Source organism: Podospora pseudopauciseta, assembly GCF_035222475.1.
Source record: "Podospora pseudopauciseta strain CBS 411.78 chromosome 2 map unlocalized CBS411.78m_2, whole genome shotgun sequence".
Classification (NCBI taxonomy): Eukaryota; Fungi; Ascomycota; class Sordariomycetes; order Sordariales; family Podosporaceae; genus Podospora; species Podospora pseudopauciseta.
The window spans coordinates 1319583-1342916 of NW_026946663.1; the positions used below are offsets into that span (position 1 = coordinate 1319583).

The window sequence follows — 23334 nt, forward strand, 5'->3', positions numbered from 1 at the left end:
ACCTACCAAGCATTTAACTTCAACCTCTGATTTTCACCTTCTGTATTTCCATCTCGTGTCACGATGCTTTGAGTGATGATATCCATGTTTATCGCGGCCATTGCCAACCAGAAGGCATTGCCATAGCTATCGCACCTAGCTGATGAACCGAGCCCTCACACCCTGAAGAGGCCAGTCTTACCTCGTACCATACATAGTGCTCCTGGTTTGTTCTGATCCAAATCAAGACCAGCCCAGTGGTTAATGTCCCTTGCCTGTTTCTTTTAGCCCTGTGTAGCACCTCATGTAGCAGAGAAAATCAACCACGGCACGGCCCCTTGTGCGATCCACTCCTATCTTAGCGGTGATTGCTTTTGACCGACCAACTCTATCCCGTCTCATTTATTTTCTCCCTAACATCCTCCTCTCACCCCAAACACCGCTCACCAGCCCCATCATGGATCCCTATTCAATGCAGCCATCCGCCAAACGGCAGCGTGCCAACACAGTTGATGACGATGCTGGGTCAGACGCCAATCAGCACGCTGTTAGTATTTCCCCACCTACGCATTTCACCTCACCTCATCATTCATTCACCCACTAACAGTCGACCAAGAACCCTCAATACTACCAAACATATCAATATTCTCAAGCACCGGCCTACTCACAGGCACCTCAGTATGCCCACGCTCAGCCTCAACAGGCTCAAACCCAGTACTACCAGTCTTCCCAACATGCCCAGAACCCACAGTACCGTCAAACCTCACAAGACTTGACAGGGTCTGGGTACCCTCAGGCGTCCCAGTACCAGGCTGGACAGTACGCCCAGGCTGCACAGCATTCCCAGTACCCTCAGTACATGCACGCTTCACAGGCCTCGCAGACTTCTATCTACGCCGCTCAGTATAGTCAACAGGTCCATCAGGCTCAGCAAGCCCAGCAGGCCCATCAGGCCCATCAGGCCCATCAGGCTCAGCAGGCACACCAAGCTCAACAGGTGCAACAGGCACAGCAGGCTCAGCAGGCTCAGTATGTTCAACAGCTTCGGCAAGCTCATCATGCTCAACAGGTTCACCAAGCTCAACAAGCCCAGCAACAGGCTCAACAAGCCCAGCAAGCTCAGCAACAGGCTCGACAGGCGCAACAGGTCCGACAGGCGCAACAGGCCCAGCAGGCCCAGCAAGTTCAACAGGCCCAGCAGGCCCAGCAGGCCCAGCAAGCCCAGCGGGCTCAACAAGCTCAGCAGGCTCAACAGGCATCCCAATCTCCGCACACTTCACAGGCTGCTCATAATTCACCAGCGTCTGGAGCTCCGACGGAATCGCAGACGCCCCTGACCCTCCAGGCCCTCCTTCAAGAAAGGGACTCACACACCCCTCAAGAAGATTCCCGGGGTCCCGGCAGTCATCTAACTCTGGACGACGTCAGCCCCATGTTGCCTAGGTCCACCGAGACCGAGCTCAGCAAAATAATCACCAGTCTTGACCTTCTTGCGGCCCAAAAGTTTCTTGCTGTTGCGGCCCAAATGCATCCGGATATCGGTTACATGATTGCCGAGTATGGCAAGACGAGTGACCAACCAGTACCGCCGGCCCCAACCAAAGAACCAGTCAAGCCTTCAGTGGAAACCGTAGTCTATGAGCAGGATTATGATGTAAACGACGAGTATGACGACGAACGCGATGACGAAGACGACAACCAGCGCAACGCCCAGGGCGCCTCCCTGAACTTTGATCATCTGGCTGAAGAAGCCCACTACATCCTTAACGTCAAGTACGACCGTTTGAACGCACGCCAGCAATATGATCGGTCAGGCGACGCGGCTGAAGGCCTAGAACGATGTGTTGTCAAGATCCTCAAGCAGGTCAAGAAGAATCCCGACTATGGCACCAAGCTCAGCGGGGTGACAAACCTCTGGAAGATAATCTGGTATCTTCTTACTTCGCCAGGCGCGTTGGCTCATGAGATTAAGAAGGACAGCCAGGACTGGGATCAGCAATTCGTGAAGCTTCACAAGTTTATGAGCAAAGACGACATTGAGAGGCTCAAGGTCCAGGACGTGGACGGTAAGAGGTGGCCTGAGAAGGCGAAGGAGTTGGCGGACGAGGCGGATGCTTATGGTCTCTTTGAGGAGATAAGGGAGGTGTTGGATCTGCTGCAGAAGTGAGCGGGCAAGGTGCAATGGGGTAAGTTGTTCACATATACAGACGCGGTAGGTAATATTGGTTGTGTTGGGGTTTCCATCTCTGAGGTGCTTGCCACTGTAACCGTTTTTCTTGGATAGGTAGGTAGGTAGGTTGCTCGCCTGTGGTTGCTCTTCTGATCTGCCACCTTTTCAGCTTGTAGCGCCTGGCTTGAGATGGTCTTGTCCAGCGGTCAACCGATTTCCACTTTAACGCGTCAATCTAACGCGAAACATGATCAACCGGTCCCGCCCTTGCCCGGCCAACGAAGCCCGGGGCAATTGTAGGACCCCTGCTCACCTATTTATGTGTAATTCAACATCAACATCAATCAACCAATATCTCCTCCCTCACCTTTTGTCTTTTTGTTGTGCCTTTGATCTGATATACCCTCACCAGAACAATGGAGTCTATTGTTCCCCCAGCAAAGCGGCAGCGCGTCGACTCATTCTGGCGATCATGCCGCCACGCCGCCCGCCTCCCGCCTCCCGGTCCCTGCCCAAACATGAGAGGTCTGAACTCCTCGAAATGATAGCCACGTTTTCCTACAAGCTCGGATCTTCGATCCTCGTGGAGGCTGCCACTGCTTATCCGGACGTTTCCGAGCGCATCGCCACATATCACGAGTACCTGGACCCGTGGGAAAAGCATGTGGCCAGTGAGGATGAAGAAGAAGCGGAGGAAGAAGAGGAAGAAGATGATGAAAAAGAAGAACAAGACCCCTCAAGAGACCCCCTCCCCCATCTCCCTCGACTGCTACGCCAGGGAGGCGCACTCCCTCCTCCATGACAACCCCCACCGCTCTAGACTAGTCGACGATTGGTACTGCGACATGGTACCCGAAGACGCCAAAGAGGAACTTGTGCGGGTGGTGGATGAGATGGTGGATCAGGTGCATTATGACTCTGCTTACGAGACTAAGTTTAGCGCGCTGAAGAATTTGAGGGTTAGTATCCTTGATGTGCTTACGTCGTCAGACGACGGTAACAAAAGGGAGGAGATTTTGAGGTTGCTGGGACAGCATACGGGGTGGGAGGGGGTGTTTGTCAGGGTGTATCAGGAGATGACAAAGGAGGAGGTGGTGCGGTTGAGGAGGGAGGTGGTGGTGGAGGGGGGGAGGTGGGAGGATAAGGTCAGGGAGTCGGTTAAGGAGGCTAGGAGGCGGTATGGGACGTTTGGGAAGTTGAGCGAGGTGTTTAGGTTTCTGGAGGGGGGTGATGGGCGGGCGCAATCGCAATCGCAATCGCAATCGCAATCGTAACCGCAGACGTAACCGTGGGCGCGTGCATGGGCGTGGGCGGTGTTTTTGGTAATTATCTGGTTGTGGTTGCTGGATAGCGTGGTCGAGAGTCTGGGAGGGCTTGCACTTCTTGAGGACTCGTGGCGGTTCCGGTGAGGATATTGAGTTTATAGGTGGAGCACTGCTAAGGGGCTTGTGATATGGTGGTTAGTTAAATTTCCCACACAATTTCTTTCTTACTAGTTTTCGGTTTTTTTTCTTTTCCAAATTCATCTCCATCAGAATACTTGTTCCCCAAACCGATCCAAGCCTGTTCGTCTCCATGTCTTTGCATGACCACTTCGGCTCTGAGCGTGAGGCGGATCTTGTCAAGAAGCTGGGCCGAGAGGTCAGGCCAGAACAAACCGAGATGTCTGCGGCACTTGGAGATAAGAAGGCCAAACAGCTCGTAAGTAGTCGACCACTCTGTGCTCCATTTCCCACGTTGCGGTCCGGGTAGGTCATTTTTTGTTCTAACGTTTGCGTCAGGATTTGTCCCCTCGATCCCTAAGCCCATCAGAGTCCGAGATCCAACCGTCGGGACCCCGGACTATTACACAGGCACACGAGGAGGAGACGCTCGATGAGGAGGCACTCGACAAGTGGGATACACTCCAGGAGGAGGCAGACGCCATCTTTGAGATGCTATACTCTCTCAAGACAGTCAATGACGTCCATCTCTATACTCTCGACGCGGCACTCGATCAAATTACCAGATTTCACACAAGCATTGTGAAGGCAGTCCAGCCAGCCTCCTCTTACCGCAAAAAACACCGCGCTGCCGTCCTGCTCATACAAGTCTTGTCCTGGATCGTGACATCCAATAAATTGATAGGACAAGATCTTCGGGAATATGTCCTCGGTCAAAGCGCGGAGGAAGAATACCGGCAATGGGTCGACCCGATGAGTGACGTACTCAGCTGCTGCACGTGGGCGGAACGCCGTCGTATATTCAAGAGCCGCCGTTGGCAGTGGGAGTTTGACTTGTTTGTGGGCCTGGTGATGAACTGTGAACTATTTGGTGAGATTTTCGGTTTGCTTGAGGTGGCGGAGGATAGGGAAGAGATGTTCGTCTCCCCCCGCCAGAGCGATCCAGCGCCGGCCCTGCAGTCTGACACGGAGGACGGCACAGTCGAGGACGGCATGGTCGACGACGCCATCGCTGTGTTTGAGGATGGGGAAGATGAGGAGGAGATTGTTCCGCTTGCTGGTTCACCAGCCCGGTCCCGGTCGCAGGTGCAAATGGACGTGGCACAGCCACGTGAAGAGGTGGCGGCCCAGGCTGGCAGGGAAGCAGCCGTTCAGTCTGCCGCGGGAGAAGCAGAACCCAGGAACGGTCAAGGAGAACCGCGGCCTGCTGAGAAGGCAACTGGAAAGAGGAGTCATGAAGGGGTGGACGCAGGGCAGGGACCAAGAAAGCGTCAGGCCCGTTCTCCTGGACGGGTCTCGGTTCACTTGCACTTTCACGGGACCGTCCAGAATGTGTACCTGGGCAGCGACTCGAGATCATAAAGTAGGTAGGAGGCTGTGGGTCTTGTTTAGCGCGTTGCTCTTCACTTTATTGTATCTATCTGTGCTGTGACTTTTCGGTGGGCGGATCTTACATGGGGATTCGGAGAGTCTCGGGAAACTTCTGTGAGGGATGTTCTGACGAGAGGCTCGTCCGGAGCCCCCGGGTGGTAGCTCATAGGTATCTAGGAACGGAAAGTACGTGCGTGAAACCCCCCATGGAGGGTCTTTGGCGGGGAGAAAAACGGTAGGCATGAATTGTCATAAGAGGCCAACTGAAGATGGGGAGCTCCCAAGGGAGCATGCCAGCTCACAACAGTCTACCGCACCTGCCTCGTCACTGCCAACCTCCAAGTCGCATTTCATGTCGCAGGTAAAAGTCGCAAACCAACCTCTGTCAGACCATCCCGACGAGCGAGACCTCTCCTGTCACCGTGACGACCCTCGACTCCGCCGAGCTCGAGGACATAATTTCCGCCCTCCCCAATTCTCTCCTTCCCACCCTTCTGTTGACTGCTGCCGGGGCCCATCCCGACATCGCTAGTCTGATTCAGGCCCACCCCAACTTCGAGACCCTATTCAATGGGATAGAGACCTTTCGCAGGATGTTCAAGAGCACGTTGTACCGAAAGGGTCAAAATGAAGAAGCGGTGTATCATGTTCAAGCGGTTGAGAGGGGGTTGTGGTGGAAGAAAATGATACGCATGCTGGAATTCTTTGATGACGAGGGACTCGAGCGGCTCTATGGTAAGAAGAAAACCCTTCCAGACGGGATCGCCATTACGTGGAAGGATGATATAAAATATATTAGGAGGGATTGGAATTGCGACTACTATGATGAGGATATTGAGAAAGGCTTGATTGAGAATCTCGTGACGGACCTCGCTAGGATTGAAGGGAGAAGCAAGACAGAGACGCGGAAGGAGCAGAAGGAATGGAAAGACTGGGAGTATTGGGAACCCTTGAAGTGGTGGGAAGAGTGGGAAGAGGATGGGGTGCATGAGGGGGAAGGATGAATGGCAATGCCAGGTTTGTGTAAGGCGTGGGCAAATTCGATGCCCAACGGAATGGGCCTGAGAGCATGCCCTCAGGCTGTAAATCTCAAGTGAGCTTATCCTACCATCTCCGTCTTCTCTTCCAAGTGGTACAGAGGGATTTGTAACATTTACGCCTGTATATGGAGACTGTCATGTGAAACGAAGGCTTCAAAGATGGGAGGTACGCCCCCGACCGTCTTAACAGCCCTCTCGACTATCATTGAAGCCGTTTAAGGCCCATCAACCATCTTTGAAGGCCCTATTCATAGTAGCGGTGTCTCTCGTTGCTTTTACGACGTGCCTCCTCATCCAAGCCGCCGGAACCCGCTCCAACATTTTCCCCTTCCTCGACAAACCCGACCAAGACGCCCGTCCTGTCTAGACAGTCTAACCTTGAAACGGCCAAATATTTATCACTTGTTAAACTGCACACAAATATTTTTGTTTCTAGAAGTCAAGATGGGTTGTCCTTCCCCAACAACATTGCTCCACCACCCACCGATATCCAGGCTGTGAATAGGATGTATTATCACTTTAGTTTTTGGCCATGCCTCCTGGGATTTATCATGCCAGAAAATGTACCTGACTCACATCGCAAGATTTGGGGAGGACACTGGCCCTTTCTCCGTTGATAATCCGTTTCTTCGAACGGGAGATAATCATCAAATGGCAGGCAGGAGCGATGTCTGCAGGCAGATGACCTCATGGCCCACTGTGTTTGTTTGCTCTTGCCTTTATTCATGGGATCTCGCTGGCTGGCTGACACCCCGCGATGCTTGTGAATCCGTTTGCTCGGTGGGCAGGAACGACTCAAAGAGGCCTCGCTCATTGTCCGCCTTTCTATCTTCCTCTCCGACTCTCTTCTCCACACCCCCGTTGCTGTCTCGATCTTCTCTCCCTCAACACCAGGCCCGACCGCATCCGGCATTGAGAACTCTACCGCAAAGATGCCCTCGTCCAAGGCTGCCAAAAAGAAGCAGCGCCTCAAGAAGGCAGCCGCTGAGAGAAACGCGGGCGTAAGTCGTGTTTGTTACTCATTGAACCCGAGTGACACTGATACTGACCCTTTGGTAGAGTTCTGAGATGACCCAAGAGGACATCACCCCCCTGGTCTCCGGCCTGGAGCCCAAGTCCTATGAGCAAATCATCGTCGATGCTGCTCGTAAATTTGACGATGTTGCCGATATGGTCGTCGAGCAGCACCAATCACTTGTCAAAATCCGGGCCCATGAGCAAACACTTGTTGCCGACTTTGCCCGAATGACCAAGGCAATCGAGAGATCCCTGGGTGCAAAATATCACGAGCTTCTTGCCCCCACCACAGCCGAAGATCGTCCCACACGGGTCCGAAAGTACGCCAAGAAGTTGGCCAACGACATCGATGCCGCTCTGAACTACATGACCGCTGAGATCACGCCCGACTCGCTCTACGCCACCAAATTTGCGGCCTTGGACGGTATGCGGGCTGTGTTGGAGAGCATTCTCCGCTGCCCCAAGCCTCTTCTGAGCGCTCGATCCCGACAGCCATCGTTCAAGAGTTGGGACATTAAATTGATGGTGGTGTTGAAGCATCTGAACTGCGATGACATGTGCAAGCTCAAGTGTGGCAAATTCAGATGCGGCGAGCAGAGACACCTACTCAGTGGATGAAAGACATGAAGCGCCTGTGTCTCCTCCACGAGATTATGGACAAAAAGGTCTTCAGTCATTGGATCGACCATGCCTTTCAGTTCAAGTATGAGAGCGTGCAAGCAACCACGATCCCGCAGGCTGTGAAGCACGAGGTGACCATCCGGCAGAAGAGTTCGGTGAGTCCTGTTTGCCCATCTCTGCCTGGTTTTCCAGAAGATAGCATTCCTTGGCTAACATTTGTTGGAGCCTGTACCTTCCCCGGCTGAGGCTTCATCCTCGCAGAGCCCATCACTTGAGCCCGACCTGGCTGGGCCTTCCGAGAGCGCCTCCTCGTCCGAGCCGGTCAAGACAGAGCCCCCAAGGCAAAATTGACCAAGGGTGAGCTCAAAAACATGGTCTCTCTCCTTTTCCCCTCTATTCTCGAGCAGATCATGACCTCCACAGTTCTCGCCCATGCCTCAGTAATCCCTGCGCTCAGGGCCGTCCGGAAGATCAAGGCTGCGGCCGAATCATCGATGGCCCAAGACTGGGTTCGAGTTGCCGGGGTTGTACACAGCGGCCTCAACGATCGCTATCGTATCCGCAAGACCTACCGCCACGGATTTAGTGTTCACGCCTATGCCAACAAGTCGGCCGAAGTCACGGACGAGGCACTCACCAAGTTCTATATGGAGCTCAAGAACCTTTACAAGCCCCTTCTCGCCACCAAGATAGCTGCTTTGGAGAGTTGTCGCAAGGTTCTGGAAGATCTCCTATGCTGCCCCGATGAACTGAGAGATGCCATTTGCTTCCATGTCGGTTCCGATCAAACCAATACTTGGGCCTTCAACATGGTGAAGATTTTGGACTGTTTTGAAGACGAGGAGATTTACAAGCTAGTCAAGGGCGAAACGGATGAGCCGAATGAGTTTTGGACGAAGCGCAGCGTGCTAGCTCTGATGGAGCTTGTGAAGGACAAAGCGCCAGTCGGCCACCCCGACAGAAGGGAGTTCTTTCGTGGTGGTCTCCGGGAGGTCTGGCTGCGCGTGTATGCCGCAGTCATCAAGTATGGAGCCACCCCCAAGACGCTCATGTTTGAGGGCCTATGTGTCTGCTGTTATTGCGACGACCTTGATGAGGAAGATTACTGCTCTTGTGGGAACGGCGAGGGCTTTGACGATGAGGAGGATGAAAGCTTCCATGAAGCGATGTCGGCCTTGTTGTCTCCGAATCCTTTTCTGCTCTGAATGGGTGATTTTGGAAGAGGTTTGGCGGAATGATCGAGGGAAATATCGTGGGAAAGCTTGACCAGAGTAGGGAAGGGATATACAGCAATTTCTTTGGTTACTAGCTGGACTGATGACTATTCATTGTACTGTATGAGGTTCTTTGTAAAAAATACTTTATTCCACGTTCATTGAACACAATGCGTGAAAGACTAGACCCAAGACATATCACAGCGAGAATTACCAGTCACAACTCCATTGTGTCTTCCTAGGGTAGTTGAAACCCCATCCACATCTCCCCGTACCCCTTCACCCCCTCCCAGGCGGGCACACAACCAGCCTAGACCTTCACGTCGTTAATAATGAGGCCTGTGATAATCCCAAAAACCGTGCTACCTGGTGTTTTCCATATGCTCCTTACAATCCACGCCTGAGCACAACGAAGCTATCTGTACTCTACGGCACTACCTTTAGTACTACAGCTCGTTACTGTATAAATCTCGCATGCTTCACCCTATAAAGCGGCTTCATGATCCCATCCGATGGAATATCAACCCCAGCAGTATGCTCCACACTGATGTATCACCTCTCAACTTGCTCGATAACCCACTTGTATATGAAATTGATACACCTGGTCCTGGCGAGGATCCGCTCCGGTTGTACATAGACAGTTCATGGAACTTGAAGATCAGATCCGAATTGAGTCGGTGTGTGTGGTGTTCTAATATATTGATTACTGTATTGTTAAGTGCGAAAAGACCTAACTAAATCCATGAGATATTGGAGATCGTCGAATCTTATTATTCTAGCTATTTTGTTGGGCAACTTCTTGGCATGCCAGTAGCTATCTTCTAGGCCATTTGACTGCTTCCTCACGGCTTACGTTTTCAAGCGTAGATGAAGTCTTCGAATGTTGAAATAAACATGATTAAAAGGGTTGAAGTATGGGAAATGCATGGTCTTTTGTTACATTGATATGGGGACAAAAAGGGGGGTTGCCCGGGAGATAAAAAGGGGGTGTAAACAAACATCCCCTATCCTCCGAGTGCGAAATTGTTACTAATCTGCACCACCACAAACCGAACACATGAGCAAAATAAAATGCTTCTTTCCCTGTACTGTTGATGCTACATGATATCTGTACGTCATATTCCCATCTGAACCGTTGAAGACAACACATACGCTGCCTCTGCATTGGGTCTACTCCAGGCTTTTACTAATGACTGGGCTGTTGTTATTGCTCAACAATACGAAGAAATACAGACGAAAGGTGGCAGGTGGGAAGGTAAGTTGTTAGACTCACCGAAGAGATTGCGTAAGAGTTTTCCGAGTCTATGAAGACAATACATAGTTCCACGTGATGCCCTAAGAGTCAAAGACAACAATACGACCATGGCACTTGCCCCAATAGCAATTACAGGAAAAAGAGGGCACGTGCGCACAAGAAAATGTCTTCTTATCTAGACTTATGGAAGACCTAATTTCCGCCTTATTTGAGAGAATAAAGACAATACGTCATTGTTCGTCTGAAGTCCAAGGCAACAACACGGCTTTGGCACTTGCCTTGATAGAAAAACGCTCGGGCCACTTGAGAAGACTCTCTGGTATATATATTTCGTTCCTGTGGCTTTTTCTCCCTCTCTTCCTCTCTTTTTCTCTTCTTCACAGCTCTCACATTGGAAGTTTTCTTTTCGTCTTGAAGCCACTATTTTCTTGTCTTGAAGCCGCCTTTTTCGTCTTGAAGCTACTTTTTTTGTCTTCACCCGTTTTTGTCCCACAATTAACGTGAAAATACCTAACATCAAGCATTGCCAAGATGTACCAGTATCAGGCCAGTCCCACCGAGCTCGCCCTCATAGGCCGTGTAAGTCTTCCCTTCAACCATCAACCCACCCGCCATGAGATCTCAAAAGCTAAACCCCTCTGCGGGACCACATCGCCCCTCTTATGGACCCCTACCTCACCATCACCAACCGGCCCCCCACCGTCACCCACCTACACATGTTCACTCCCATCTAGAGCACCCTCTCGGAAAAGTTGACTGAGTTTGACTTCAAAGCCCCGACCGAAAAGGCCAAGAACATCCCCGACATCCTCGAGAGCGTCAACACGGCCCTCGCCCAGATCACCAGCACCTCCAGCCTCTCCCTCCACGGGAACTTTGCCGCTCTCGAGACGATCCGGAAGATTCTTACTTACCGCGCTATTTTGCGCGCTTGTTTGGTGCCGCGCGGGCGCGAATTCAGAAGCGAGCACGCTCGTCCAACACATGTGCGGGTGTACGGGTGCTGAGGTGCTGAACGAGGTTTTTTCGGGGCTGGTTCTGTGGCAGATGGACTGGTTCATTTTCAAGGATGGGGGGGCTTGGTTGGAGGATCTGGGGGTCTTGGCTGCTGAGGAGGAGGTGGGTTTGGTTTGGGGGGAGGTTAGGAGGGTTTGGCAGAGCATGATTGCGAGGAAGAGGGTTGTTTTGTTTGGGAAGGAGCAGAGGGAGGCGGAGATGAGGGAGTTTAGGAGGATTTAGGAGGGTGGTAGGAGGGGGGGAGGTAGAAGGGGTGGTTGGTGAATGATGATGAGGCTGGTACTTGGGATATTTGGTGGAGTTGTATTTTGGTGGGTTTGGTGTTTGGGTTGTTTTATATCTGGGGTTTTTTGTTGCTGGTTTGGGGGGGGAGCGGGTTGAATGGTTATTTGGTTTCGTTGAAGCGCTGCAAAAGCGCCCGTCATCAACATGGTATTCGAAAGAATTTGAGATTAGTTGATATTGCCGCGGGATAACATTTGCCTGCTGCCTGCCACGGCCATGTTGTGCTTTCCTAGGTACTCATCCGAGCAATGAACATCAGACGCCTGAAGCCTGGTGACGACTCACCATATGACTAACAATGAACTTGGTGAGGATCACAATCTTGATGGCACTGGAGGAAGACGGCTGGTGGAAGGTGGAAAAGGGAGAGTTACTGGGGGACTGCTCCACGTGAAATGTTCTCACCAAGAAAGCGTGACTAGGTGATCTTTCTGCAAGCAAGTGGGGATGATGGGGATGAAGGCAAACAGTGCTTCAGATGGTTGCTCTCATCCTATCTCGCTGATGAAACCAGCAGTTCCCCATACAGTTGCAGGAGAGAAAACAGAGCAACAATCCACTAGCAAACAGTAGACTTGGTCTTTCACTGCCTCCCACTTCTTGCTACCATAGCCCTTGTATGTTCCGGCCCCTGGCTCTGTTGCCCCCTAACAGCAACGACACGGTCTTATTGCTTTGTTTATATACATACCCACACCGCGAGCACCCAACAATATTCCCTTTTTCTCGCAACATCTTCACCTCGCCTTCCATACGCCATCTCTGCAACAACATTGGCGGACTGCACTCAACACAACCCGACCGAGGTCATAGACCTGATGGATGGCACCGATAACGATGTAATTTCCTTTGAAGCATTTTTTCCATTCGAATGCTAACATTCATGTAGACGTCCTACGACCAAAAGGCCGCCATCTTAAAGCTAGTTTCCTCACTCCCAGACCAAGCACTGCTGGAAACCATCATCGAAGCCGCCACAGAGCACCCCCTCGTCGCCAACCTCCTCCAGCAAAAAGCCACCCGAGCTAAAAAGAAAAAAAAAAAAAGGTCGCCAATACTGAATGGATGACTAAGACGAAGACAATAGTCGACATTTTGACTGTTTACTGCAAGCATATGGATCATGACTGGGGTGTGACACAGCAACCGGAGCGCATTGGGGCGGAAAGTCAGGGATCTTCTCGACTCGATATTCGAAATTGTCACGAGGGACCCCTCGCACAGCAAGTGTGATGCTATTGAGGCGATGGTGGTGCTGTTCAGCAATTTGGTGTATGCTGGTCTTGGTCAGCCGAGGAGTGTGGCACTCTCGATTTGAGCAGTAGCCATAGTGATCGGCGACTGTTCTTCCCGCCCTGACGTGGTGTACCATGGACAGGGCACAAGTTTCTAAGCAGGGGAATACGTAATGTCACTGGAGAGGATTTTACAGCTGTGTTGTATCCAGACTTCAACAGAGCTTCGACATAATATCGTCAGTGAGGGCCGATATATCTCCCGATCTGATAAGAGCTTGCTTTACTTGACATCGAATTACAGAAACTGGCAATCTTTCAAAAACAACCAATAGGTGTTACAAGATACTTGCAAAGCTGGTCTTAGTGTCTGTGATATGTCAATGGCCGTGGGAAGGCTCTTTCCCCGCCTTCCATTTATTGCCCCCTCGGTTGCTCCTGCCTTTTGTGAAAGCGATGCGACCCCGCGACCTCGCACTGTTTGTTTACTTTTGTGGGTGCTCAAATTTTCTCTGCTGCTTTTTCTCTCTTGCTCTTTCTGTCTTCTCTCCCCACCCAGCACTTCGACTTTCGCCACCATCACCATGGCAAAGTACCAACCGGCCAAGCTGGAGGAGGCCGACACTTCTACACAGGTGGATGGATCACTTCACCGTCAGCTCAACACATCCAAGGTGGTGAGGACCAAAAGATGCGACCTCCGTGATCGAAGGGGTTTCATACAAATTCATGGATGTCCCTCCCATTGCGGTTCTCGTTGACTAGCCCGAAAAGCAGGGCATTGAGATGTGAACGAGGACTCTTCACCGCCTTCCATGGGCTCCTGCCTTCTTTTGCTCCTGCCTTGTTGCTCCTTCCGTTTTTAATTGGGCACAAAACGGCTCTCCTTGACCACACAATTTCACTGGGTTATTTTCCGTGGGTGCCAAAATTCTCTTCTCCTCCCTCATCTCTTTTTCGCCCATAATCAGCCAACCCCTCAGTTCACCATACTGACCACGGCCCCCGAGTCAGGCGAGAAAGCGACCCCAGCCTCGAAGGAGGTTAAGGGAGTGGTTTATCCCAAGGTAAGTCGTCGCGCCGTACCTATATTTCCATGTCTTGAGAAGCGGAAGCTAATAGTGTTTCTCAAGCGCCGTCGGTCCATTCGTCAGAGCGCTATGACCGTTTCGACTTCCATGTTTGTACCAGCTGTTTGCGGTTATCAGTGAGGACATCAGTGAACAGGCGGTCGGAGGTGCCCGTGAGAATGGTAGTCTCCAGGTCGGCACCTTCCTCAAGCCCCTGCCTCCCATCGCTCCTGCCACCCGTGGTCAGCGGCTCCTAAGGGCCTACACTAGGTTATTAGGCTACCTTTTTGTCCCCAGGAAATTGCTTCTCTCTTTTCTCTTCTACACCCCACATTCAACCTCGCACTCGCAGCCACCACCATGGCAAACATCAAGACGGAGACCGCGGATGAGGGTGTGACTGCTGCCGACCCCGGCGTAAGTTCCTGTTCATTTCTAACGGAGTATTCAAGCGACTAACCGAATATTCGTGGCCATTCTAGGCTATCAAGAAAGCCCCATTTTCCATGGTGGAGTCCGAGTTGCGAGAGATCTTGGTGCTGGCCATAGATCGCCACCCCGCAATACATCCCATTGTCCAACGGCACCTTGACAGGCTTCGGGACAGCAATCTAGGTGGTTTCCAAGACGACTTTGAGAAAACCCGTTGCGAAGTTTACGCATGTGCTTCAGAGCCTTGTTATTCCGACCCCAAGGCAATCGGAGCATGCATCAAGCGATACTTTGAGAAGCTTCTGAACGTGGCTACCTGAGAGTCACCATATGAGGTGAGGTATTCGGCGGTGGAGTGGTTACTTCGCGTGCTGGACCTACTTGTTTTCATCAGCGATCCTCATGACGTGAGAAAAGAGATCTGGAGTCATACAGATGGCTCTTGCTTGAAACTAGTGATGCTGGTTTGCCGCTTCAGAACTGCTGAGAGAGGTCGGCTCCTTCGCGATCACAACAGCCTGATCATGCTCAAGATGGACTTGATCACAGCGAATGCCAAGGATCTCCCCGAACTTCTTCGCAAATTCGAGCCAACTATCCACATTATTAAAAGCTGGAGAGCTGACTCAAGGGGCTAAGGAAAATGAGGGAATGAACGGTGGGCCGGAGTTGGAGGCTGACCAGAGGAAACTACATTGCCGGAGTGCTCAAAGGATTGCGAAGGACAAGGAACAATGGGAACAACCTGCAGATAGCTTCACTTTGAAGACAATCACAACCCCTCTTTCACTACCAGCTTCTCTGATGTGACACAAACCCAAACCCCCATCTATCATCCCAATGACCATCCCACCACCGACGCAGCACATCTCACTAACTTGACAGCCACCAAAAAAGCACCCAGACCCAACCACGGCAGCCCTTTCCCAGTAAAGACAACCCCCACCCCAGCGTCGTATCCACCGACCCGACAACTCGGAACACTGCCCATCAAAAGAGGCGTAGAGAAGTCAACACACACACGCCGAATAACCCAACGAGCCTGACTGCCTACTTCGCATAGCCCGTCGTGAAATATAAAATCTCCTTACCTCCTCTCCGTCTACAGACTGTAGAACCTGTTCATCATTGTCGCCCCTGCAGTCACAGCGCCATGATCAAAACAAATACACCAAAACAACCACCACCATCACCACCACCACCATCAAGTCCTACAGACAGTGAGTACACTCTTCAGCGACAGCACAATCGCGACCTCCTGGCCTTCACCCATCTACACAATGATGTCTTTCATAAAATTGTATAAAAGCCAAAGTCCAAACCCCTGTGTAACACCGACCCTCCCTCCCCCTTGTCCACACAGCATGACATAAAACCCTCCCCCTTAACTAACCCCTTCAACCCAGAACCAAATCAACAAACCAATCCAACGCGCACCTACTTCCAACCGTTTCACAACATATCACCTTCCCCAGCCCAGTTACACAGCCCATATCACAACCCTGCCATCCCTCATGCACCTACCCACCACCACCTCCAACAACAACCCATCCCCATTCACACATCCAACCCCGCCCTATCATTCATCATACACTTCTCACAATCACAAACCCAAAAACTCCAGACACCAATCATCCATTCATTCACCTCTACCCAACATCATCATCCGTTCATGACTCATCCGGCTGTCTCTTCGTACACATTCCCCCCATCTCCATCATCATCATCATCTCGTGTCAAAAAGGCCATGCCATACTGCTGGTATCTTCTCCCCTACACACCCTGCTCATGAACTTCGTCAAGGTCTAATAACCTGTCCCAAAAAGAAACCAACTAAAACCATCCATCCCAATATATCAACGAAAAAGCTTAACGGAAAGAGAAGAGAAGAAAAGAAATCATCGTAACCCACCCGCCCCCTTTGTACCCCGCTTGCTATGCCCGAGCCGACACAAAGACAGAAAATGCCACCATCCCGAAAAGCCCAAGCCCACAATGCCATGGTTTAACCCCAAAAGAAATGACAGCCATATAAAAAAGAAAATTTCGTCAAGTAAGGTATACAGCCCTGCCCTCTTCTCTCTCATGTTGTGTTTCTCAGTTTTCTTCCCTCTTGATATAAGGCTTCCCTCGTCGTCCGTGTCCGCCCGGTGGGGGGGTGTTAATCGCTGCCAGTCCTCTAGGTCCCACCATCCTGTTTTCTATTTCGTTAGTCAGCTGTCCTTCCCTTTCTTCCCCGCCTCTGCCAGCCAGAGTAAAGACTTACCAATCCTGCATGGCCAACCACTCGCTCCACGCCGCCTCGGCCGCCTGAATCTCCTTCTCCGTCGTGTTTTGCAACGGCTTCAAAAATGGTATCGTCTCCTCTGCCCCCATGTCATACGCCGCCTTGACATCCAGCCAGCTGTTGCTCTTTGTCGCAAACAGATAATTCCTCCTCTCCTGCTCGTGGAACTGCCCTATCCCTCTCTGCCAGTCGTCCCCAAAGAACCCATGGAGCACGGCCGGAAAGTCAAACCCGGTCGCCACCAGTCGGCGGATATACGGTAGCAGCGAGATGTGGGATGGGAATCCCCCTAACAGACCTGCCCCCCCGGGCCCAGCCATCCCCGGTCCAACACCGGCTGCTCGACCCGACGAGCCCTGTGCGCCAAACCCGGCAGCTAATCCAGGGCCACCACCCGAAGGGGAATTGGCCTGCGAGGACAAGACGGGATTTGTGGATCTCTGAAAGGGCAGCTGGATGTTGACAAAGGCCGCGAGGGCCTGGATCGGACCTTCGTACTGGGCGTGGTCGAGAAAGTATCGCAAACAGGACTGGAAGTAGGGATGCCACTCGAAGATGTCGAACTGGGCGTCGGCAAAGGGCTGGACGGGAGGACTGTTACTAAAGTTCTGAGACGACCGGCACGAAGAGGGCTCGTTGTGAGGATAATAGAAGGCTGGAGCCGGCCCGGAGGGAGACCAAAATACCTGTTCCCCTTGGAAGTTGTCACCTGGCCGAGGCATCGCCATGGTCGGTGTTGGTTTCGTTGGACGAACGGGGGGTGTTCGATGTTCCAAGTCCCTGAAGTGGAGAACTGTGTTGGTGTCAGCAGTGTTGGTTGTCAACACACACAATTGCACACGAAAGCCAAGAGAGCAAAGCAGATGGTTCAGTACCCAGGAGTCCAACGTGTCTAATAACACAATTCTTGAAGGGAGACAGCCTGAGCAGCGGGTGGTTTGTTGGTCGTCTTCGCTCTCAGACCTCTTCTCGAATGTTGGAAGGATGGAAGCGTCCACTGCTCGCGTGTGAATCTGCACTGAACTGTCGGCAACAACAGCCTGGTACAGGTCGGTTGGAACGTTGATCAAGCGAGGTACTGCGCTACAGCTGGAAATAGATACAGCATGAAAGATTGCCACCAGGCGGACACGGGGGAGGTCTGGGGATAAGATGGGGGGATGATGAATGGGGGCGGCAACTGCGTTAGGGCGCTTGGGAGGGATCCTTTTTATAGCCGCCCACGCTTGACCAAACTTTGGGACGACGTGCATATGCCTGCCCCGGGAAAAATAGCAAGAAAAAAAAACGTGTTGCGTGAGAGGACAATGCAGCCCACAGGACAACAACGCTCAAGAGCCTGCGACCCTGACGAAGCCAAGACAGCCTGACGGCAAGGCGAGGATGCCGCTGCAGCTGAGCCGTAGTTAGCTCCCGGGGAGAGAACAGGGTCCACGGTACCTGGTGCACAGCTGCGGAAGATTCGTAAGATCAGTGGGGATGATGATGATCAACAGGATCCAAGAAGCTCTCATCGACCTACACACCGACTCTAGGCAGGGGGTATGCCATGCGCGGTACAGGGCAGGACCAGCATGACCAGCTTCGGGTCCGAGGGGGTCGATGCCTGCTACAGCAATCGATGGGCTTGTCGTAGAGCGCGTAGACGTATCATAGGCTGGTCATGGTGTCATCCGAAGTGGTCAATTAGCTGCTGATGACCAGAAGTAGTGGGAGAATCAGACAGGAGAGGCTCGATGCTGCCGACTTTCCGTGTCGGACTTCATCATCGGCAGCCAGGCACACCCGCCAGGGGCACAAAAGACAAGACGGAGAGGCTGTGGGAGAAGGGCGAATAAGGCTAGACAGGGGGGGGGGGGTAGCTTCGTACCTACAACCTCTGATAGAGCTGCTGTTTGAGAGATAGTCTAAGCAAGGTGTGATATTGGTTCACGTATAGGCACGGGAGTCGGCTCTTGAGTAAATACCAAGGGTAGCAGCCAAGGGTAGCAGTTTTGTTAGGTGGTGGTGATATGTCGAGGCATGTCGAGTCGTTGGTGAGCAATAGTTGCGGACACTCCATCCAGAGGTCTGGCGGGGTGGAGAGTTGGGATGAGGCGCATCCAGGGTCCTTGGGGGTTGCCGGTCCGGGATCTGGCGGCCAAATCAAGATCCAGCATGGAAGCCGGCAGGGGCGTCGATGATGGCCCAGGATTGTCCAGGATGTGTTGGAGAAAGGCTGGAAAAAGAGGGCTGGGCGCGCCCGAGTCTCTGGGCCGCTGCAACCCTCTCACCCATCCCCCCTGTTCCGTGCGAAGCGGGCGGCGTCTGCTTCAGCTTCTGTGGCTCCGAGGGGCTAGACTAGCTCGTTTGAGCAAATGTTGCATCTTCTTTTGCCGATTACCAAAGCGACATGTGGTATAAATGTGTTGTTGCTGTTGTTGTTGTGAGTGGGAGAGCGGGAGACGGGAGTGGCAGGCGGTTCCCTCTTTGTCACCCCACTGTCTCTGGCCTGTGTATCCACTATCTGGGCTTGAGCCATGCAAGTAACACGCCACTGGCAACTTCCTTCTGCGAGGTTGCTCGTGCCATATTCAACATGTCGGTTAGGAAAATTTCATGAGGAAGGAGCAGTCTAGAGAATAACTGGGGATAGGAAAGCTCTACGTCATGACTCGGCAGGTGCTACTGCCGGGGGCTGCCTCTCGAGCCTATATTTGAAGTTCCCTGGGCCAAGAGTAACTTGGAGGAAATTCAATGGTGAAAGGCTGGAAGAAACGCTCCGGCAGTCAAGAAGATATCTGAAATAAAATCGCAAGGAGGGCTCCTTTTTGGATTGATATCCGCTGGGGGCAATATTGGCTGTATCATCACCAGTTCTTTTCGCACACAAGAAGTATGACGGTCGGACAAAGTCCCTTCCCTCCAACAATGTCAAGCTGACCGGGGTGAAGGTACACAGTGCGGCGTGGGTCGGTACCCCGGACGGAGCAAGTGGGAGGGGTCGCGGCAATATGGCTTGGCGGCCCACACTGACTTTGACTTCGGCGACCTTCAAGGTTGCTTCCGTTGAGGTGTCTGGTCACTTCTTCTTCCTCATGATCAGCGTCCATGGTTGACGAGTTGTTGAAATTCCCTGATATCCAAATCTTTTCATTTTGGAAAGTAGCTGCAGGGACCAACAAAATGTGTGCCTGTCCGAGTACGGGCCGCGGTACGACGCAGCGCGGCAGCTTGTCAAAGCTTCTCCAGCCTTCATGGAACTGTTACAGGAGAGCACGCATATTCTGTTGCAGCACCTCATACCGCCTGTGACACCTGGCCTGTGCAGCATGTCCTGTGCACCTACATTCTTCTCATGATAACGACGGGATGGGACGAGTTTGAAAAGGTGGCGGCTCCGCGGCTCCGGAGAAATCGTCAACAACCGAATGCAACCCCCCTCTTCCTTCAGCTACGCCAGTATTCGAGCCTTGGAGCAGAAAGGCAGGAGGAGAGCAAGTATTGGTGACGGTCCGTTCTGAGCGATAAGACAGCTCGATGTGGTGAGTTTTTAGTGCACCTTTGATCCGTCCGCTCTGTCAAGACCATGTGCATCGTTCCAAGCGTGTGGTCCGGTGTGACAGCAGGCCGAGTATCATCTGTCGTGCTTCGCCCTCGACCCAGGAGAAATTCCGACATGCAGGTCGACGAACCGCCAATTGTCCAATATGAACCGCTTCCGCTGATGCTGTGATGGATGTCAATCAAAAAATAAAAAAAATGCATAATGAACCCCCGAGGTCTTTCGGACACTTATCTTTACCAAGCACTCTCCTTCTTTTGGGGAACACAACTTTGTCACCGAGAGAGACTCCGAGGTAGGCTCGATTGCGGCCGGCGCACAGATACTTGGGTTGCAGCCGCTTGAACTTTGATATCTTCGGGACGCTCTCTTTTTGGTTCAAGAACACACGCCGCGTTTCCAATAGCACGCCTCGGCTCTCTAGCATCCTAACAACCCATATGCTCATCAAGTGTTGGTGCCATCTGAGAGATTTTGTGCACGCTTCAAGACGACAACAAATAATTCCAAAAGTATGTCACCGGCGCCCGCACTCGCACTGTGGGTAGTCGGCAAGCCTGCGGATCACACCAAACCCTAAAGGGTTAGGAGGAAGATCGTGAACCTGGATCCTGGGAATTAGGTGCGCAATTAATGGCGGCTTCGGCTTCAGCTACCGACGCTCCGAATCTGTAGAGAGCATGTACAGCTGAAAAATACATGCCACTTGCGCAAGTTCTGGTGAAGATCCGCGTACTCCGGTGAAGAGGACTCATTTCAGAGGGCGAGAGGCCGGCGCTCCAATGCAAGGGCGGAGACAGCAAATGACTCTGATTCTGCAATGAAAAGGCAGGAAGCGAGCATGTTGAGGTCTAGACCACAACCTGGAACTCCCTCAACTTTCCTCAGCATCATGGCCCAATTCCGTTCTGAATGTATCGCCTCGTCTGATTGGTCAGGTTCAAGGTGGGCTACTGATGGGAGAAAAGCAACGACGTGCCTTGGCACCACCCACCACATGGACCCTTGCATCTTGACCTTTTGCGATTTGCAAACTGTTTTGCTTTCTTTTTTTTGTTTCCGGATCAGAGGTTGCAGGCAACCATGAGAGCCAGAAACCCTCAAGCATCTTGACAAATCCGAGTCCCCCTCTTCAGGGAGATGGCACGCTTGCTTAATTCAACCCAGTCCCACTCGAACCCCCAACACCACACACACATGACGTGATGCGTCCTGCTTTTTTATTCTTCTCAACCTCGGGCCTCTCGTCCCCCTTCTATCCGGTCAGCCAGTGCCCTTCCATTTTCTCCCATGGACTAGTAGGACACCAATCAGATGCCTCGGCGAGATCCCCCACGCCCATCTTTATCGAACTGATGCACACAGGCAATCAAGTCCAAACAGCCTCGCGGTTCCTGCGCCGTCGTTTTCATGGCTTTCATGGGACCGGCTTTTCTGTCTTGCAGAGCCCTTGTCTCAGCTTTACCGTTGACATGTTCCACCGTGTTTCCGTGGCTCTGTCGACTGCCTTGTGTCTAATGAAAGGGGTCGGTACACGAATTCTATCGAGGGTTGGCACTGACAGACGCTTGAAATACCACGATCCCCGGACTTTGCTGAACCCTTCTGCGATCTCACTCGGTACGAGAAAATCAACTTTCCGGAAAACAGGCGTCATGGCCGCTTCGACACCACGACGCTGTGGGCTCAGCCTTTTGGGGCAGCTTTGCAAGTTTACTCCCCCCCCCCGCAGATTCCACTCGTTTTAGTTCATCGGTTTCAGCGCTTGGCTAACAGGACCATCGGAAAATTCTCCCCGTTCTGGATCTCCTTGCATCATACCTCGAGTGTCGTCTTCGCGTGCGGCTCAAGGAAGCTTGTCGAGGCAATGCCTTGAACATGTGCTTGGCGATGCGTATCGGGTCGGAAGCGTCGATGCCTTCACCATATCAGCAAGCGTGCTCTTAGCAAGTTCTGGTCACGGGGAGTAGCAACTCTCCTGTCTAGAAACCTCAGACCGTGCTCCGATGCGCTGCAAGTTGATTCAACGTCCAAATCAAAGGGTCCAGTGCCATCCCGGCAACCATGGCGCCCCGGGTGCTCGTGGTGGTACGTCTTGAGATATGTTGAGGCGCACGTCATGCATCTCGGTCGCAAGCAGCTGACGCTTATCGACCTCCCGCCAGCATCCGGTCATCTTTACGGAGCTGCAAGACCATCGCCTGCAGCTACCCGTCTTCAGACAGGGGCTATCCCAGATCTCGGGACACGATCAAGAACAAGCTCACCCGCGGCCTGGGATCGTTAGCCGTTGACAGGCTCGCCCTGCCGTGCTGGTTCGCATTAGTGGCCCCCCTTTGAAGAGCTCTTCACCTCCCCCAGGACCCCTAAACCCACGGTCCCACCCGAAGAAGAAGTACCCAGCTCTTTCTTAGCGACCGTTTCTGGAGTTGAGACAAGCAGTCCCGTGGACGTCATTCCGCTGTGGCTTCCCGGTGTGATTGGTTTCACTGGTACCTCGACATGCTGCAGCTGTTTCTTCCGAACACATGAGTGCCTTCTCTCTGGGTCGGCCATCCCTCCCTCTCCTCGCTTGAATGACGAGGCTCTGTTTCGTTTCGCAGGGCTCATCAGCCAAGACAGACCCCTGGTTGGGATCTTTCATTTTTCAGGGTCCAAGGACAATTTCTTCACTTTCCCAAGGCTGTGTCACCGCACACTTGTTCGGTCATTTTTTCCCAGTTCTTGGTTTTGGACACCGAACCCCCGGCTTGCTCGCCCAGGGCCAAATGCAGCTGGGGACCCTTCAGCCCAATCATTTCAATCGATAGGCAGCACACGGGGGAGAAGCTAAAAAGCTAGGTTTGCGCGCGTTCGATGCTGTCACCTCTTGATCCTGGCCTTCTAGTCGAAAAGTTCGATCACGATGAACCCCTATCTTCTCTCGATCGTGACCCCCCAGGAGATTTATCCTCTGCTGTGGCCCCCAACATTCAGCTGTATGGCTTTGATGCCCGTTCCAAGTTGATGTCATCTCCGCCTGCTGCACGTTTCCCGAGTCCGCAGTCATCGGGGTCTTCAGTCTGGCATCGATCGATAAGCATGGGGAGGTTCAGATAGTTTGCAGATCGATCAATCATAGGAAAGCTGTGTTGTTCAGATCAGATATGACCGAATGATTCTGGAGACCAGTTATCGTCATGAGATGGACATTGCAACAGCCGGTTACGTCACGACGCGGCGGGGGTTTGTGTCCAACTGTGCTGCTGTAACAAAAACAACAACAGGAACACGGAACAGTCATATCTTGGATGCAATTCCAATTCGCTATCTTTCCAGCGTTTATTTCCTTCCTGCTGCAACAACATCTCCATGA

General features: G+C 52.3%; 7 protein-coding genes across 7 annotated transcripts; 6 read left to right on the forward strand and 1 right to left on the reverse strand.

Moving 5' to 3' along the window:
- Positions 1–79: 79 nt before the first annotated feature.
- Positions 80–2553, forward strand: QC763_203330 (uncharacterized protein). The gene is made up of 2 exons (XM_062909368.1): positions 80–526; positions 596–2553. The coding sequence occupies exons 1-2, from the start codon at positions 437–439 to the stop codon at positions 2144–2146; spliced, it is 1641 nt and encodes a 546-aa protein (XP_062768142.1). The 5' UTR covers positions 80–436; the 3' UTR covers positions 2147–2553.
- A 766-nt stretch (positions 2554–3319) lies between these two features.
- QC763_203332 (uncharacterized protein) lies at positions 3320–6181 on the forward strand. The gene is made up of 2 exons (XM_062909369.1): positions 3320–3850; positions 3931–6181. Exons 1-2 carry the CDS (start codon positions 3725–3727, stop codon positions 4951–4953), a joined length of 1149 nt encoding a protein of 382 aa, XP_062768143.1. The 5' UTR covers positions 3320–3724; the 3' UTR covers positions 4954–6181.
- Positions 6182–6517: 336 nt separating this feature from the next.
- QC763_203335 (uncharacterized protein) lies at positions 6518–8218 on the forward strand. Its single transcript, XM_062909370.1, has 3 exons — positions 6518–7003; positions 7062–7795; positions 7866–8218. The coding sequence occupies exons 1-2, from the start codon at positions 6935–6937 to the stop codon at positions 7635–7637; spliced, it is 645 nt and encodes a 214-aa protein (XP_062768144.1). The 5' UTR covers positions 6518–6934; the 3' UTR covers positions 7638–7795; positions 7866–8218.
- Positions 8219–10640: 2422 nt separating this feature from the next.
- On the forward strand, positions 10641–11348 carry QC763_203338 (uncharacterized protein; the record flags this gene model as incomplete). The annotated part of the gene is made up of 3 exons (XM_062909371.1): positions 10641–10688; positions 10844–11095; positions 11157–11348. The coding sequence occupies 3 exons, from the start codon at positions 10641–10643 to the stop codon at positions 11346–11348; spliced, it is 492 nt and encodes a 163-aa protein (XP_062768145.1).
- Positions 11349–13230: 1882 nt separating this feature from the next.
- On the forward strand, positions 13231–13857 carry QC763_0032920 (uncharacterized protein; the record flags this gene model as incomplete). Its single annotated transcript, XM_062905533.1, has 3 exons — positions 13231–13323; positions 13657–13713; positions 13780–13857. 3 exons carry the CDS (start codon positions 13231–13233, stop codon positions 13855–13857), a joined length of 228 nt encoding a protein of 75 aa, XP_062768146.1.
- A 219-nt stretch (positions 13858–14076) lies between these two features.
- Positions 14077–14938, forward strand: QC763_0032930 (uncharacterized protein; the record flags this gene model as incomplete). The annotated part of the gene is made up of 2 exons (XM_062905534.1): positions 14077–14133; positions 14199–14938. The coding sequence occupies 2 exons, from the start codon at positions 14077–14079 to the stop codon at positions 14466–14468; spliced, it is 327 nt and encodes a 108-aa protein (XP_062768147.1). The 3' UTR covers positions 14469–14938.
- Positions 14939–15706: 768 nt separating this feature from the next.
- QC763_203340 (uncharacterized protein) lies at positions 15707–19923 on the reverse strand. Its single transcript, XM_062909372.1, has 4 exons — positions 18306–19923; positions 17311–18092; positions 16415–17228; positions 15707–16342 (listed from the first exon to the last, which is right to left on the reverse strand). Exons 3-4 carry the CDS (start codon positions 17161–17163, stop codon positions 16246–16248), a joined length of 846 nt encoding a protein of 281 aa, XP_062768148.1. The 5' UTR covers positions 17164–17228; positions 17311–18092; positions 18306–19923; the 3' UTR covers positions 15707–16245.
- Positions 19924–23334: the final 3411 nt, after the last annotated feature.

Bases quoted from the DNA above. Each gene is read 5' to 3' on its own strand.
- QC763_203330 (XM_062909368.1), top strand. From the start codon at position 437: ATGGATCCCTATTCAATGCAGCCATCCGCCAAACGGCAGCGTGCCAAC. The intron at 527-595 runs GTTAGTATTTCC...CAGTCGACCAAG, and splicing joins CAGACGCCAATCAGCACGCT to AACCCTCAATACTACCAAAC.
- QC763_203332 (XM_062909369.1), top strand. From the start codon at position 3,725: ATGTCTTTGCATGACCACTTCGGCTCTGAGCGTGAGGCGGATCTTGTC. The intron at 3,851-3,930 runs GTAAGTAGTCGA...CGTTTGCGTCAG, and splicing joins ATAAGAAGGCCAAACAGCTC to GATTTGTCCCCTCGATCCCT.
- QC763_203335 (XM_062909370.1), top strand. From the start codon at position 6,935: ATGCCCTCGTCCAAGGCTGCCAAAAAGAAGCAGCGCCTCAAGAAGGCA. The intron at 7,004-7,061 runs GTAAGTCGTGTT...ACCCTTTGGTAG, and splicing joins CCGCTGAGAGAAACGCGGGC to AGTTCTGAGATGACCCAAGA.
- QC763_203340 (XM_062909372.1), bottom strand. From the start codon at position 17,163: ATGGCGATGCCTCGGCCAGGTGACAACTTCCAAGGGGAACAGGTATTT. The intron at 16,343-16,414 runs GTAAGTCTTTAC...AATAGAAAACAG, and splicing joins TGGTTGGCCATGCAGGATTG to GATGGTGGGACCTAGAGGAC.